Raw genomic sequence first — 13,671 nt, forward strand, 5'->3', positions numbered from 1 at the left:
TCTGCTGGTAGTTAGAGCACATTCACTGTCATTCATTTTTATTTTATACTGCTTTCTATAATTTTGAAGTATACATGGTGTGTGTGATTTTTTTTAATGTTTATATATTTTTTTTTATTTTAACCAAAATCTTTATGTTAATGTCATTGCATTTTGTTTTCAGTTGACATTTGGTCAGTTGGGTGCATCATGGGAGAAATGATCAAAGGTGGTGTTTTGTTCCCAGGTACTGATCGTATCCTTATCTTTGGCCTAAAATGTAGTTTCTAAAGGTCAAAATGTATGACAGCACTTCAGCTTGGTCAGGTATAATGTATTTTGTCTCTCCCTAATAAGAAAGTATTGTTAAATTACTCTTTCAAAATACCACCTGCTATTTGACTTAGACTTTCCTTTCCCTAATTTATTTGTTGTTTCATATGTTAATTCTGAAAACTGCTCAGGTTAATTATCCACAATTATTTGCTGGCTTTGAGTTGATTCATTTAACCTAAATCAAAAGTCATGGCTTGTATTAAATTTTCTAATAATTATACACTTGAGTAAGTCTAGAAGTACTTAGGACATAATATGAATTTTGGAATTGTCTGTTGCTTCTGGTCATCCTTTTGTTTTGTCCTCCCCACTTCCTTTTTTGTTAATGTGCTGTGTGTTCTATGTCTTTTGGTTATTGTCTCATTACTCAACATAACATACTGATCTTTTCATCTGAGAATTTCAGCAGTAATAATTTTACATGGTGATGAGTAGATTTGGGTCCTGATTTTTGTTCATCTGACTGACTGCTAATCTTTGTAATAACAGTGATCTGTTATGTGTCTATCAGCTAGTGAAACTTAGAATTGTTTTAGGAAGAGGAATGGGAAAAACCATATTCACTGGGTTACAATAAGAAAGTTTTAGGTCTTAGTCCACCGGGAGGAGTTTGAGGTGTAAACGCTAAAGATTGGAAGGAAAGAGACCAGAGAATTCTAACCTTACACCTTAACCAAAATACTGAGTCATTTTCTTAAATTTCAGAGCTTTAAAAAAATTTTACTAACATAAGCTGAACAAAGAATGGCAAAAGGAAATGCCATCATTTTTATTGCTACTGGTTTTCTGTTAGTGTAGAAAACTTAAAAAATGCAGGACATGTAATAAATATTTCCTATCTTCTCGGAAATGCATTCACATTTTCTGATAAGCTGGAAGGAGAGGCAAATTTTGTATTCTAAAATTATGTACAGTTTACATTTAGAGTCCTTATGGGTAGTAATTGTCATTTTTCTTTGAGCCACTTATCATTTGTATTTAGAATTTGTGTATTTAGAATATAAGAATTTAGAATTTAAGCTTCCATTTTTATGATAAAATTAGTATTAGTAGACACACACATGCACATAATAAATAAGGTTAACAAAGCTTGTTTACTGATCCTTTTTGTCCACCTACAATCATTGCCTTTTGCAAGGTGGCTGTAAGATTTATAACTGCCACATTCTTTCTTAGGATTTTTAAATTGCCATTTTCTTATTTTAATATGGATATGACTAATATGTTGAACATTAGATACACAGTATTTTTTCTTAGCTACTTGATATTAGATATTGATCAGTGGAATAAAGTTATTGAACAGCTTGGAACACCATGTCCTGAATTCATGAAGAAACTACAACCAACAGTAAGGACTTATGTTGAAAACAGACCTAAATATGCTGGATATAGCTTTGAGAAACTCTTCCCTGATGTACTTTTCCCAGCTGACTCGGAACACAATAAACTTAAAGGTACTTTTTATAAACATATATCTTTAATTCCATTGTGGGTGGGTGGGTGGGTGGTTGTGGAGGGGGTTTATGAGGGTATATTCATATTCTCATGGGACATACATTGTCTCTGGGTAATGGAACAGTGTGAGGTTTTAGTTCTTTTTAGTTATTTTTTTGTGATTTTATATTTTTTAATCATATGTATGACCTAATTTTATAGTAAATCTATTCTGTTTAAAACATTTTTTAATAAAGGATAATTTGAAGTTTCTGAAATTTATTGATAATTTTAAAGCTTTTATGAGATACGTGTACATTAACGTCTCATTATTTTTGCAGCCAGTCAGGCAAGGGATTTGTTATCTAAAATGCTGGTAATTGATGCATCTAAAAGGATTTCTGTAGATGAAGCTCTCCAGCACCCATATATCAACGTCTGGTATGATCCTTCTGAAGCAGAAGCTGTAAGTTCTTTTCTTTAATGTGTGAAGACTATATTGTACCCTTAGAGTTAGAATTAAAGTTAGGTTTGGAGGATATCTTAAAATTTTAAATAAAAATATAAATAAATGATGATGGTGTGTTTCTGTTTTTGCATGAAAAGTTTCTTAAGAGAATGAACATATCCAAGTACCTCCTACACAAAATAAAGTTCCCCCCCACTGTTTCTTGCCTTTTTGCCGTGATACCTTGTATGCTGAGCTAGAATGTTGAGCACTTTTGGAAAACATCTTAACTTAGTTGTAAACAAATTATTATATCCAAAGCATAGCACAATTCTATGATATAAATAAAATGTAACCATTTCAAAAACAGGAAGAAAAGAAAAAAGACGGCTAAACATCTTTTTTCCTGTCACTGTTCTCTCTACGCGAGATCAGTGTTGATCATTGATCAATCTTGGCCTAATGATGTATTTTTCCAAGCCTTCTGTCTGGCTAACATTTCAAATAATTGTAAACAATTTATATACTCCCAATAAACTGACTCAATTATTGTTGCCTTGTTTTTCAGCCACCACCAAAGATACCTGACAAGCAGTTAGATGAAAGGGAACACACAATAGAAGAGTGGAAAGGTAACATTCACCAGATTCTTTAAGATGAAGCTGAAAGAGCTCTGGCTTTCTATGTTGATTTATTCATCATTTTAGGGAAATGAAAGATATTTTCTATTATTCGTAACTGATATTTAATAATATGATTTAATATTTTTACAAAAGTAGAGAGTATGTCTCCTTCCCTCACTGACTTAATCCCAGTGTCTTTGTTCCCCACCCCAGACAAAGACACATTTGTGCTTTCTGGAACTTTTATGTTCTTCCATAGTCTACAAAAATACAAACTTGTGTGTTTGATGTCTCCCCCTTCTCCTCTCCCACCCTGTTTTAATCACATATGGTTGTATACAGTGCACACTTGCTTTGTTGATATAACCGTATATTTTAGAGATTATTCTCTCTTGCTCCATATACCTGGCTCATTTGGTTTAATAGCCGGTTAGTGATCTGCTGTTCGCCTGTGTCACCGGGTTCTGTATCTAACAACCATTTGAAGAGCATTTAAGTTGTGTCTAGTCTCTTGTTACAAACAACTCTGCAGTGTTCTTGTGCACATCTGAGAACATGCCTGTAAGAAAAATCCTACAAGGAGATTCACTGGGCCAAAGGACATTTTTCAGTTATTTCCGATTACTCTCCAGAGAAATTGTAGCAGTTTACACTTCCATCAGCATTTTATGGGAATGTCTCTTTTACCCCCACCCTCACCAACAGAGTGAGTTAATTTTTAATCTTTGCATATCTAATAGTTTTATTTTTTTACTTTGGTTGAACATTAATAATGCTTTGAAAGTCATGGCAATGTTAAAATATTTCTTTCTTTAAAAGATTCCCTGGGACAGTTCAGCCAGGTAATTTTTAGATCCTGCTTGCCTACATTTATATTGTTGTCATTTTATATTTTGACCACTTTTGTAACTACATGACTTTGGACAAGTCACTTAAAATCAGGTAGACAGAAGACATGTTATTAAGAGCTAAGAACCTAAATACTTGGAAGGCAACAATATAAACCGGAGCATGTAATCCATCTACAGATTTATTTGGGAGGAATGAATTTGATTCTTTCTTCTTAGGAATAACCAGAGATTAGTTTTCGCTAAGTCGACTTTGGGAGACATACAGTTAGACTCTGTAGAGCCCACCAGAATGATAGAATTGGGTAGCACCTAGTGCATCTATATATGTAATATACAGGAGTATAGAAACTATAGATCAGAGTATGTATTAAAGTATCTAACCTGATATTTTTATATATCATTACATTTACAATAAACATTTATGGTATTTCATGGAATCTTAATAGGCCACCAATTGTAAAACACACTAGTATGTACCACTAAGAAAGAAGAAACAATGCCAGTTGTACTGCACGATTGATTATAGATGCAACCCAGTTTCAAAGATATTAAACTGTGAAAAAAGTACATCTTAAAATCAGTGAAACATTGTATTTTCATTTGTATATGGTTATATCTGGGATTTTTGATTACTGTAAGCATGTTTATCTTTATTCTGTATCTTTTTCTCCTAGTCCCAAATGCCGTTTAGTAATTACCTACAAACTCCCTTTTTCAAGATCTGCTTAAGAATTTTAGCATCATAACAGAAAAATTCATTGCCAAAGCCATTAACTACAGATTGCTTTGTCTAGTTAGTACTCCTGATTAGCTTTGGTTCTTCTGCCTCAGTCCCATTTTCCAAAGGAGTATTTTCTCTCTGTTTTTAATCTTCCTATCCGGAATGCTTATCATTCCTTTTTGCTTCTTTAAAGAAAAGCATCTCCCATTCTTTCCTCTATCAAGACTTGCTATTTTTCTTCTTCCCAGCCCAAGTAGGTTACCATCGCAAGCAAACTTAGGTGTCTCCAGCTCTTGTTCATCCCAACATATCCACTTGTTTTACCTTATTATCAACATAAATGTTGCCATACCCTGTGATCAGAAATCATTTATTGAAAGTTTAATGTAAAGAATTACAGACTCCTTGAAATTCTGTGCAACAATTTTTGTTTATACATTTTTCTCAGAAGAGGGTTCATTGCTTTTATACAATTCTCAAAGGATTTTATGACCCAGAGATGATGATGAATAATGGCAATGTTAGGATCCACCAGAAGGTTCTTCTTAAGTCAGCATTCAGACTCATAAGGCACATCACACTTGACATCAGGATCATGTAGAAGAATACAGGGCAGGAGGCACGTACACTGCAGGGCAGGATCTGGTGTTACTCTTCAGTTGGAGTAGTCCTCCCAGCAGTCCACCCACTGTCCAGAAGCCTAGTTAAAGACCAAGATTCTCATGAAGAAATTATTGACAGTCATAGCATGCCATGCTTCAACTCAGAAGGAGTTAAAGTATAGTTACCTGATTCTTTTCCTTTAATAAAAATATATTTATATTCTATTCTGATTAAAGAAGGTTCCACATACTCTTGCATTTAAATCTTTTAACAGATATCTGGGTAAGTACCTGCAGTGTACCAGGTACAATGCCAGGGCTCAGGAAATAGAAGTTAAAGACAAATTTGATTCAAGCCCTTACTGAGAGAATTAAATTAGCATTTGCTGTACAGAATGATATGGTATAGTACAAAGTGTTGGTGGAGTAAAAAAGATAAAGCTTCTAACCCCAGCTCTATCTTAATCCAACTTCTGGAATATTACAGCAGAGACTTTGCTTCTTTCAGTATAACTCATGGTTGAGGATCAAGAAATTGTTATTAACACCTTTGAATCTTAGGCTGACACTTCTGGACCCTCTGCCATTGCAAGAACACCATTCGAAGTACTTAGTGTGTGCAAAAATTTTTTACTTAAAACATACATATCTTGGGAGATTGCCTCTCAGACTTTGAAAAGTTTTTGTTCACCTCTTTTTCAGAATTGATATACAAAGAAGTTATGGACTTGGAGGAGAGAACCAAGAATGGAGTTATACGGGGGCAACCCTCTCCTTTAGGTTGGTTACAATATAAGCTTAGTTAAGATTACAGTTTACTTCTTGTGTTGTAGTCTTCAGTGGCCTGAAACCTTCAGTTCTTTCCATACTTAGTACCATTCGTATTCAAAGTTTATTAAGTATAAGGAATACAATTTCTGTGGTAAATTTGAAAGCATTGGTACACTGTTCTATCAGTACATTGTACTAGTATATCAGTAACTGACTTCATAAAATGCATCTCTTTTTCTTTGATACTGACATCCCATTGAAGAACAGAAATTTAAAACGTTTTTTGGTGGTTGTTGGCATTGTTGTCTTTAAAGAAGAAATTTATCACAATTCAGTATATTGACCTTTCTGTGATTTAACAGTCCTTACTTTGGATAAATAAACTAAAACTTCATGGCAAAATTCTGTACGGGATGCCAATTTTGTACATGATACCTCTTTCTCATTTTGGTATTTTTGATTTGTTTAAGGCAGTAGCATTAAAACTGCTGTCAGAAGGTATTCTAGCTCTTAAGAACATTGGTTTGCAGGAGTTAAACATTTTCTTTTATCATAAGCTCATCTTATATTAAATTTTAGTACTTGTTAAAGCATAAAGAATTTAAAGGAAAAGTTAAATGACAGGTAACATGTACATATTAAGTACATACTACATGACAGACACTGATAGTTTTTGTATTTTGTTTCATTCAGCCCCCCAGAACCCTGAGGAAGGGGTTGTTGTGCACATTTTACAGATGAGGAAACAAGTTTAGAAAAATTAAATGATGTAAGACTACAAATCTTTTGTGTAGAAAAGCAATACTTGAAGCTGTGTTTATCAGTAACTTCAGAGGGCATGGTTTTTCCAGCATCCCATATGGCTGGCAACAGAGAATAGGGCAGTTTTAGGGAAGAGGTTAAATTTGAGCTGAGCCTTGAAGGCTGAGTAAGGTTTCAACAGGTAGGTCTTGAATTTGCATGAAACTATGCCATTTTAATCCTTCTAAAATTCTTATACATTCTAAGAAAAAAAAGGATATCATATTTAGCATCAATGAAGTAAGATATATAGGTATAGTTTCAGGTGCCCATTTTGTTGTACTATAAACATATATTTGTTTAAATAATTTTTGTAGCTTCCTATGACATTTTTGGTTATATTTTGAGTTCTTTTAATTCTTTGTTTTTTAAACCTTGATCAAGAATGCAGTCTTCCAAATTTTAATGTAGATCCTCTTGAAAACATAAATTGGTTTCAACAGCTTTTTACCTACAATTAGCTGTAACAAAAGCTATCTTATAAATGCTTTAATAACTCAGTTAATTAGCTTTGTATTGATATACAGTAGTCATATAAGTGAATTGTTCATGATGGAGGCTTGAATGGAATTTGAAAAGTCCATTATTAGGGAAGTTTTATACTTTAGCATACTGTCCGAGTGAATGGAACATCCTAAGTGTCAAATGTTTGAGTAAACTTAATAATCTCATGAGATAGATAGAGCAGTTGTGTTTGTTCTTAATTTATAAGTGAAAAATTTGAATCCTAGACAACACTTAACTGTGGTTACAAAATAAGTCAGTGGAAAGGACAGGACTGCAAGTTTCTAGACATTTTCTGGATTCTCAGTTATAGCTGGCAAAGAAGAGTGTTAGTAAATTAATCTGTTATAAAAATATTCAGTTCTTGATTATATGCAAAAACAGAAGGTAAGTATTTGATGACTCAGAATATCAGATAATCACAATACCATTTCGACTTGATTTTAAAAAGTAAATATTTTTCCCTCTGGATTGCCTCTTATCTTTATTTTGGTTTGGCTAATACTAAAATGATTTTGCATACCTTTGAGTGTGTAGAGTCACTGAGCGGGAAATGACCCAGATATCTGAAATTAAAGATTTTTCCATATTATTGCTGTCCGGATATTGAGAATTTACTATTGGCTTGGCCCAAAAGTTCGTTTGGGTTTTTCTGTAACTTACGGAAAAACCCGAATGAACTTTTTGGCCAACCCAATATATTACTTTAAAGGTCAGAAGTAAACAAGTTTTTTTTCCTTAGGTATTTGATTTTCAGATTAAAAAGTTAACTGTTTAATTATGATGCATTTAAAACACAACATTGTAAAGCAATTATACTCCAATAAAGATGTTTAAATAAAAATTCAAGAGGAAAAAAAATGATTTTTATTAGATTAAAAAATTTGGATGAAATAAAATTTGGATAAAGAAGTAGAGGCATGAAAAAGTATATAGAACCCTTTTATGATTTGAATGTTTCAGTACAGGTCTTTGAAGCTAGCCATAATGTTGTATACTCTTTAGTCAGAAAACGTGCATTCTGTAGTGTACCAATTGAACTTTTAAAAGTTTGGTATCTTCATTTCACTCTGGCTGGGAGCCTAATGGGTTCTTGGGTATAGAAGGTTATCACATTTCTCCTTTTCCTCTCTTCTATTAGGCCTGAAGTACCCAGTCTGCTTTTCTTTCCCAGTGTACCTCCCATCACCTGCTCTATCCCTTGTGGTTCCATTCCTTTCTGTTTCCCAGTCCCTGCCCCACTGCCCTAAAGATTTGCCTATTCTCATTCCCTAGCTATTTCATTGTTAGATTTGAAGACAAGTTTTCAGAGGACCTTTCATATTTAGGTGTTTTTATTGCTTGTCATTGGACACGAAGGAGGGATAATTTCAAACAATGAGGTGCTGCGTTCTGGAACAGTGGTTTTCAACCTGCTTAGTTTTAACATCATTGGGTCCCTGAAACTCACCCCTATTCTTATTGCTCAGTTTGAAAACCATTGGTTTTTATTCCATGAATGTGTTCTTAGGAACTTTTGTATAACTTGCGTTATTTAATATACTCAAATTTGAAATGACTCTTATTTAGTGCTCATGTAGTTCAAAAGCACTTACCTAGTGCATGAATCACCTTTAACTTTTCCCAACCCCACGGTGTCATTCCCTTCCCTTCCTGACCCAGCCCTCTTGAGAGGATTTTTCTATAGGTTAAGTATTCCTGTTGCTTTTTAAAATCCAGGAAATGCTTGTTAGGCTATACTTTTGGTAAAGGAAACAGTCTCCCCCTACTTTCGTGTTTAATAAGTCTATATTTGCATTTACCAAGTACTTATTAGAACTGAAATAACAAGACCTGAGTTTACCTAACTGGGGCACTTGTGTGGCTCGGCAAGTCACGTAAACAAATGGGGCAGTTGAACTGAGGATCCATTGAATTAAAATGATTTTAATCTTCGTCTTGGCTTTTGCTTTAAAACAAGATGTACCAGAATGATTGTTTGGACTTTACAGTGAGAAGATAGAGCATTTTTTATTAGGGCAGTAGTTTTTTTTAAAATTTATTTTATTGAAGTATAGTTGATTTACAACATTACATTAGTTTCTGGTGTACAGCAAAGTGATTCAGATATACATATATACAATAGTTCGCATCTGCTAATCCCAGACTCCCAATCCATCCCTCCCCCACCACCCCCTCCTGCTTGGCAACCATAAGTCTGTTCTCTATGTAAGTCTGTTTCTGTTTCATAGATAAGTTCATTTGTGTCATATTTTAGATTCCACATATAAGTGATGTCATATGTTATTTGTCTTTCTCTTTCTGACTTACTTCACTTAGTATGGTAATCTCTAGGTCCATCCGTGTTGCTGCAAATGGCATTATTTTGTTATTTTTTTATGGCTGAGTAGTATTCCATTGTATATATGTACCACATCTTCATTATCCATTCATCTGTCGTTGGACATATAGGTTGCTTCCATGTTTTGGCTGTTTAAATAGCGCTTCAGTGAACATTGGGGTATATGTATCTTTTCAAAGTATAGTTTTTGTCTGGATATATGCCCAAGAGTGGGATTGCTGGATCATATGGCAATTCTCTTTTTAGTTTTTTGAGGAACCTCCATACTGTTTTCCACAGTGGCTGCACCAATTTACATTTATTAGGGCAGTAGTTTTTAACTCTTTGAGTCATACATTCCTTTGAGATCCTCTCTCCAACAAAATGCAATGCAGACAGTTTTGCATGTATTATTAAGTGTTATTCACACACAGTCTGAAGCCAATTCATGAGTCTTGCCGTAGGACCATTTCTAACTATGGCTTGGACTTAATAATTCTTGTCCTGAACTGAAAATGAAAAACAAATTAGTAGAAAGGACAGGTTACCAGACGTTTTCAGAATTCTTACCTCGTAGCTAGCAGTGAAAAGTGTTTGTTAGTGTTGTGTTGAATATCACTTGTGATTATTTTTAGTGAGCCTTTTAAAACCAAAAGAAAAATTATTGACCACTAGAGGTGGTCAGTACAGTACAAGTAGCTCGGTCTGCAACTCTGTCTGCAACTGATTTGCTGTTTTGTTTCTCATAGCACAGGTGCAGCAGTGATCAATGGCTCTCAGCATCCATCGTCATCATCGTCTGTCAATGATGTGTCTTCAATGTCAACAGATCCGACTTTGGCCTCGGATACAGACAGCAGTCTAGAAGCATCAGCTGGACCTCTGGGCTGCTGTAGATGACTACTTGGGCCTTGTGGGGGTGGGAGGGATGGGGAGTTGTTTAGTCATTGATAGAACTACTTTGAAAACAATTCAGTGGTCTTATTTTCAAGTGATTTTTCAAAAACATAGAATTCATTTTGTAGTAAAGTAGTTTTTTTCTTAATTTCAAGTGATGTAATTTAAAACTTAAGTTGTGTTTTAAAACAGCAACAAAACTGTATTTTTGCTGTAATTAACTGTATAATGTAAACCTAATTATTTTATCATGGTTTAAAATTTTTGCATATTTGCTTTATCTTATGCTGCTGATTTTTTTTTTTACTGAATTTGTAAGATTTTGTTTATCAAAGCAACTATTATGTGGTGACTTGCCTATATCATGAATTATTTAAGATTTTTATAGTTTTTTTATTAGAATTTATTCAAATGTTTTGTTCATGATGCTATCCTTTAGGGTTATGTGCTTATCAATGAAATAACCCCAGAGGAGTGAGGGAAAATAACCTGTAGCCAGTTATATTCAGGAATAACTACTGTAAATGATGAACGTGTTAAAAAAAACCTCCAATATTTGCTACTTGCCAATTCTAATGTAGTTACAACAATTGGTAGGTAACCCTACATGAATTTTGGCAAAAGCCCCATCATCTAAATGGTAGAATAACTCAGAGCATGTCTTTGAAGATGTTGGGCATCTACCACCACCCTCCTATCCCCCATCCTACCCACCAAAAGTAAAGTAAGAGAATATGGTGTTTTCTGCAAATTTGTGGCATGCTCAAAGCTTATGATCACGTAAAGTCAAGAGGATACTTCATGAATAATACATTTCAATGGAAATAAACAGATGGTTCACCTTTACTAGCTATGAGCCTGTTTTTATATACACTGAGTTAATCTACTCAGGCTGTAGGTCCCAGCAATGATTTAGAGTCTGGTCTTTCTCTTTCCTGCAGCCTCGGGCCCTTGGACCTATTTGGTTTCTAGAGTGTCAGTCAGTTGAGCACCAGTTCTCAGGGTGTTTCTGGCCATTTGATTCTACCTGTGGCATAATCATATTTATACTAGCTGTTGGGAGGTTCCAAAGCCTACTTAGATTTCTGTAGGTGATGTATAAAATGAGCAATATACCGTTCATCTGAAAATAGTAGCACACAGCCATATATAGGATATCATTTTCTAAGGACTGTTTCTTCACATTGAGTAGAGCAGGCATAATTGGTGGTTATTTAGTCTGAGTCTTTAATTTTTTTATACCTGATTTTCAATAAAACACACAATGTGGATGTTGAACAGTGTAAGAATGGTGCTGCTCCTGACAGTTGTATGTTAACTGTTTACATTTTATATCTGCAGAATTATTTCTCTATAACTGAATTTTTCTTAAGTAAAATGTCATTGAAGTCTCATTATATCTGAAATACGTTGTCTGTAATGCCCCAGGCACTTTTTGTTATTTTTGGAACAAGAGGCATTTCATGTAATGAACTGGGAAATGCATACTTAAGTAAGCTAAAGGTTCTAGGCAGAAAGCCCAATGGAATTAATGACCAGCAGGAGCAAGAACTGGTGCGGCTCAACGTGCAGCGTCTGAAAGTCCACTTGGCATGTTATTCATATATTCAGTGCAAAATTCGTTTTGAGTAAGGTATTTTAGGTCATTGTTAATGTGCAATATTTAGGATTAAAATACATTAATAGCCATTTTATATGCTTTGAAATAGTAAGTTTGTCTTTGATGGTTTAAAGTGATGATTTCTAGCCTCTTTTGAAGTTGGCAGCCTTTTTATTAACCCCTTTTCTACTGATATGACAGGGTACATTAATTAGGCAAATTAAAGTTTTAAGACTATAACACCTCTTGAATTGTAGAAACAGGATTGGATTTACAATTTCAGAAGAAATTTGAGCATGAATGTGTTCCTAGTTTTTATTAGTTTGACAGTTAACTAGCTTTATTTCTATAGGATAGATTATTTCACTATTGCACTTTAACAACTGACATGCTCTCAGAAGATTCCCTTATTTTCTGTTTCCTCGCTGATAAGCCATCTCTTGATACAGATTTTGGTTAAGCAAGGAAAACCAAGTGTTGTTACAGTATTGTTTGTTGTAAATGCCAGCTCCCACTTGCCAACCAGCATGTTTCAGTTGATCAGAGAAAATCAACTCTTATTAGTCATGTAGACTAAAATACTTGTTATATCCTGAAAACAAAGTCTAAGTGTTGCGTGTCCTGGGTTTTTAAAAATGCAATAGCTAAATACAACCTTCCCTCTTCTCTTAACTGTATTAAATTAAAAATGTGCTAGTTCTTTGTATTTTACTTTTGAACCTTTAAAAACATCTTAAACATTTTTTTAAAGAAATTTACAAATAAGATTTCTGTCAAGCAGTACTTACGTAAAGCCACTTTGCTTATCTTATAACTTTGTTTTTTCAACTTTATATACTTAATATACCCATGGTCTTACTGTCAGAAAATTACTTTGACCAAGATATACTGTTTATAGGTTAGGAAAGAGACAATAATTCTTTCTACATATTTCTTCCTGGTTACTGTTCTGTTACCCTCTAATATAAACTATTTGTTAAATGATTGTGTTGTTGGGATTGCTTAATTATAATAGACATAAACAAAGCATCTCAACTCTTCATACTGTTCGCTGAACAGTTCTCATTTTGTTACACACCCTCGGCTGCTGATTGCTCCTGGTATGCACTCTTCCAAGTTGGTAAAGGTACAGTGCATTCACACCAGACTTCCTAAGAGAAATGCCAGCCTCTTAAGTGAAAAGGCTACCATACAAACCCCTTAACGATATCAAGAAGCTTGATTATATGTAAAGCAGCAGACTTTCTCATAAGCCCTTTCATTATTTTGTTCCATGCTAATCCTGCTGTGTTGTCTAAAAAGGTAAAGGTGAAGAGGACATGGATGATCTGATAGTGAAAGCAGCAGCAGGCAAGTGAAGCCGTTTGGGGTTACAGATAAGACTTGGTGTACACTGTCGGCCAGTATGTGCTACACTATGAAGATGTAACTACTCATTGTTGCCTAGGCACAAGCCTGGACAACATTTTGAGGTAAAAACATAGTCTATTTTCAAAAATACTGTTGTAGTTTGTTTGTGAGTGTTGTTCATTAGTCACACATTAGCTGTATAGTGAATGCATGATGCCCCATGACCCCAGTAAACTCTTAACCGGTAGAAAAACCAAACACTACTGTTCTGTCATTAGCAGACCTCTTAATTGTTGCCTCCGGATCCTTTACATTTTAGTATACATTGTGTTTCTACTGATCTCTCTTAGGTTTTTCCCGAATCAGAGGAAACTAATTTTTCCTTAATAGCAAGCAAGATGAAGATGTATAAGGGCATTGAAGCAGAAATGTGT

The 13,671-nt window shown here is 34.4% G+C and overlaps 1 protein-coding gene across 5 annotated transcripts in view; it reads left to right on the top strand.

Moving 5' to 3' along the window:
- Positions 1-10,970, top strand: part of MAPK8 (mitogen-activated protein kinase 8) — a 102,041-nt gene extending 91,071 nt beyond the window's left edge. For 3 of the 5 annotated variants that reach the window (XM_089897803.1, XM_022564509.2, XM_089897802.1), the window contains 6 exons: positions 164-235; positions 1,587-1,769; positions 2,091-2,215; positions 2,766-2,829; positions 5,697-5,774; positions 10,145-10,970. In XM_089897803.1, coding sequence (XP_089753929.1) covers positions 164-235; positions 1,587-1,769; positions 2,091-2,215; positions 2,766-2,829; positions 5,697-5,774; positions 10,145-10,290 — 668 coding nt within the window. In that variant the 3' untranslated portion in view covers positions 10,291-10,970. Of the gene's footprint in view, positions 1-163; positions 236-1,586; positions 1,770-2,090; positions 2,216-2,765; positions 2,830-5,696; positions 5,775-10,139 lie in introns of all 5 variants that reach the window. The other 2 variants (XM_022564511.3, XM_022564510.3) reach the window with 2 other exon arrangements.
- Positions 10,971-13,671: the final 2,701 nt, after the last annotated feature.

This window comes from Delphinapterus leucas, chromosome 16 (assembly GCF_059928025.1).
Source record: "Delphinapterus leucas isolate spDelLeu-1000000601 "Yukka" chromosome 16, BTC_Dleu_Yukka2, whole genome shotgun sequence".
In the NCBI taxonomy this organism is placed as follows: domain Eukaryota; kingdom Metazoa; phylum Chordata; class Mammalia; order Artiodactyla; family Monodontidae; genus Delphinapterus; species Delphinapterus leucas.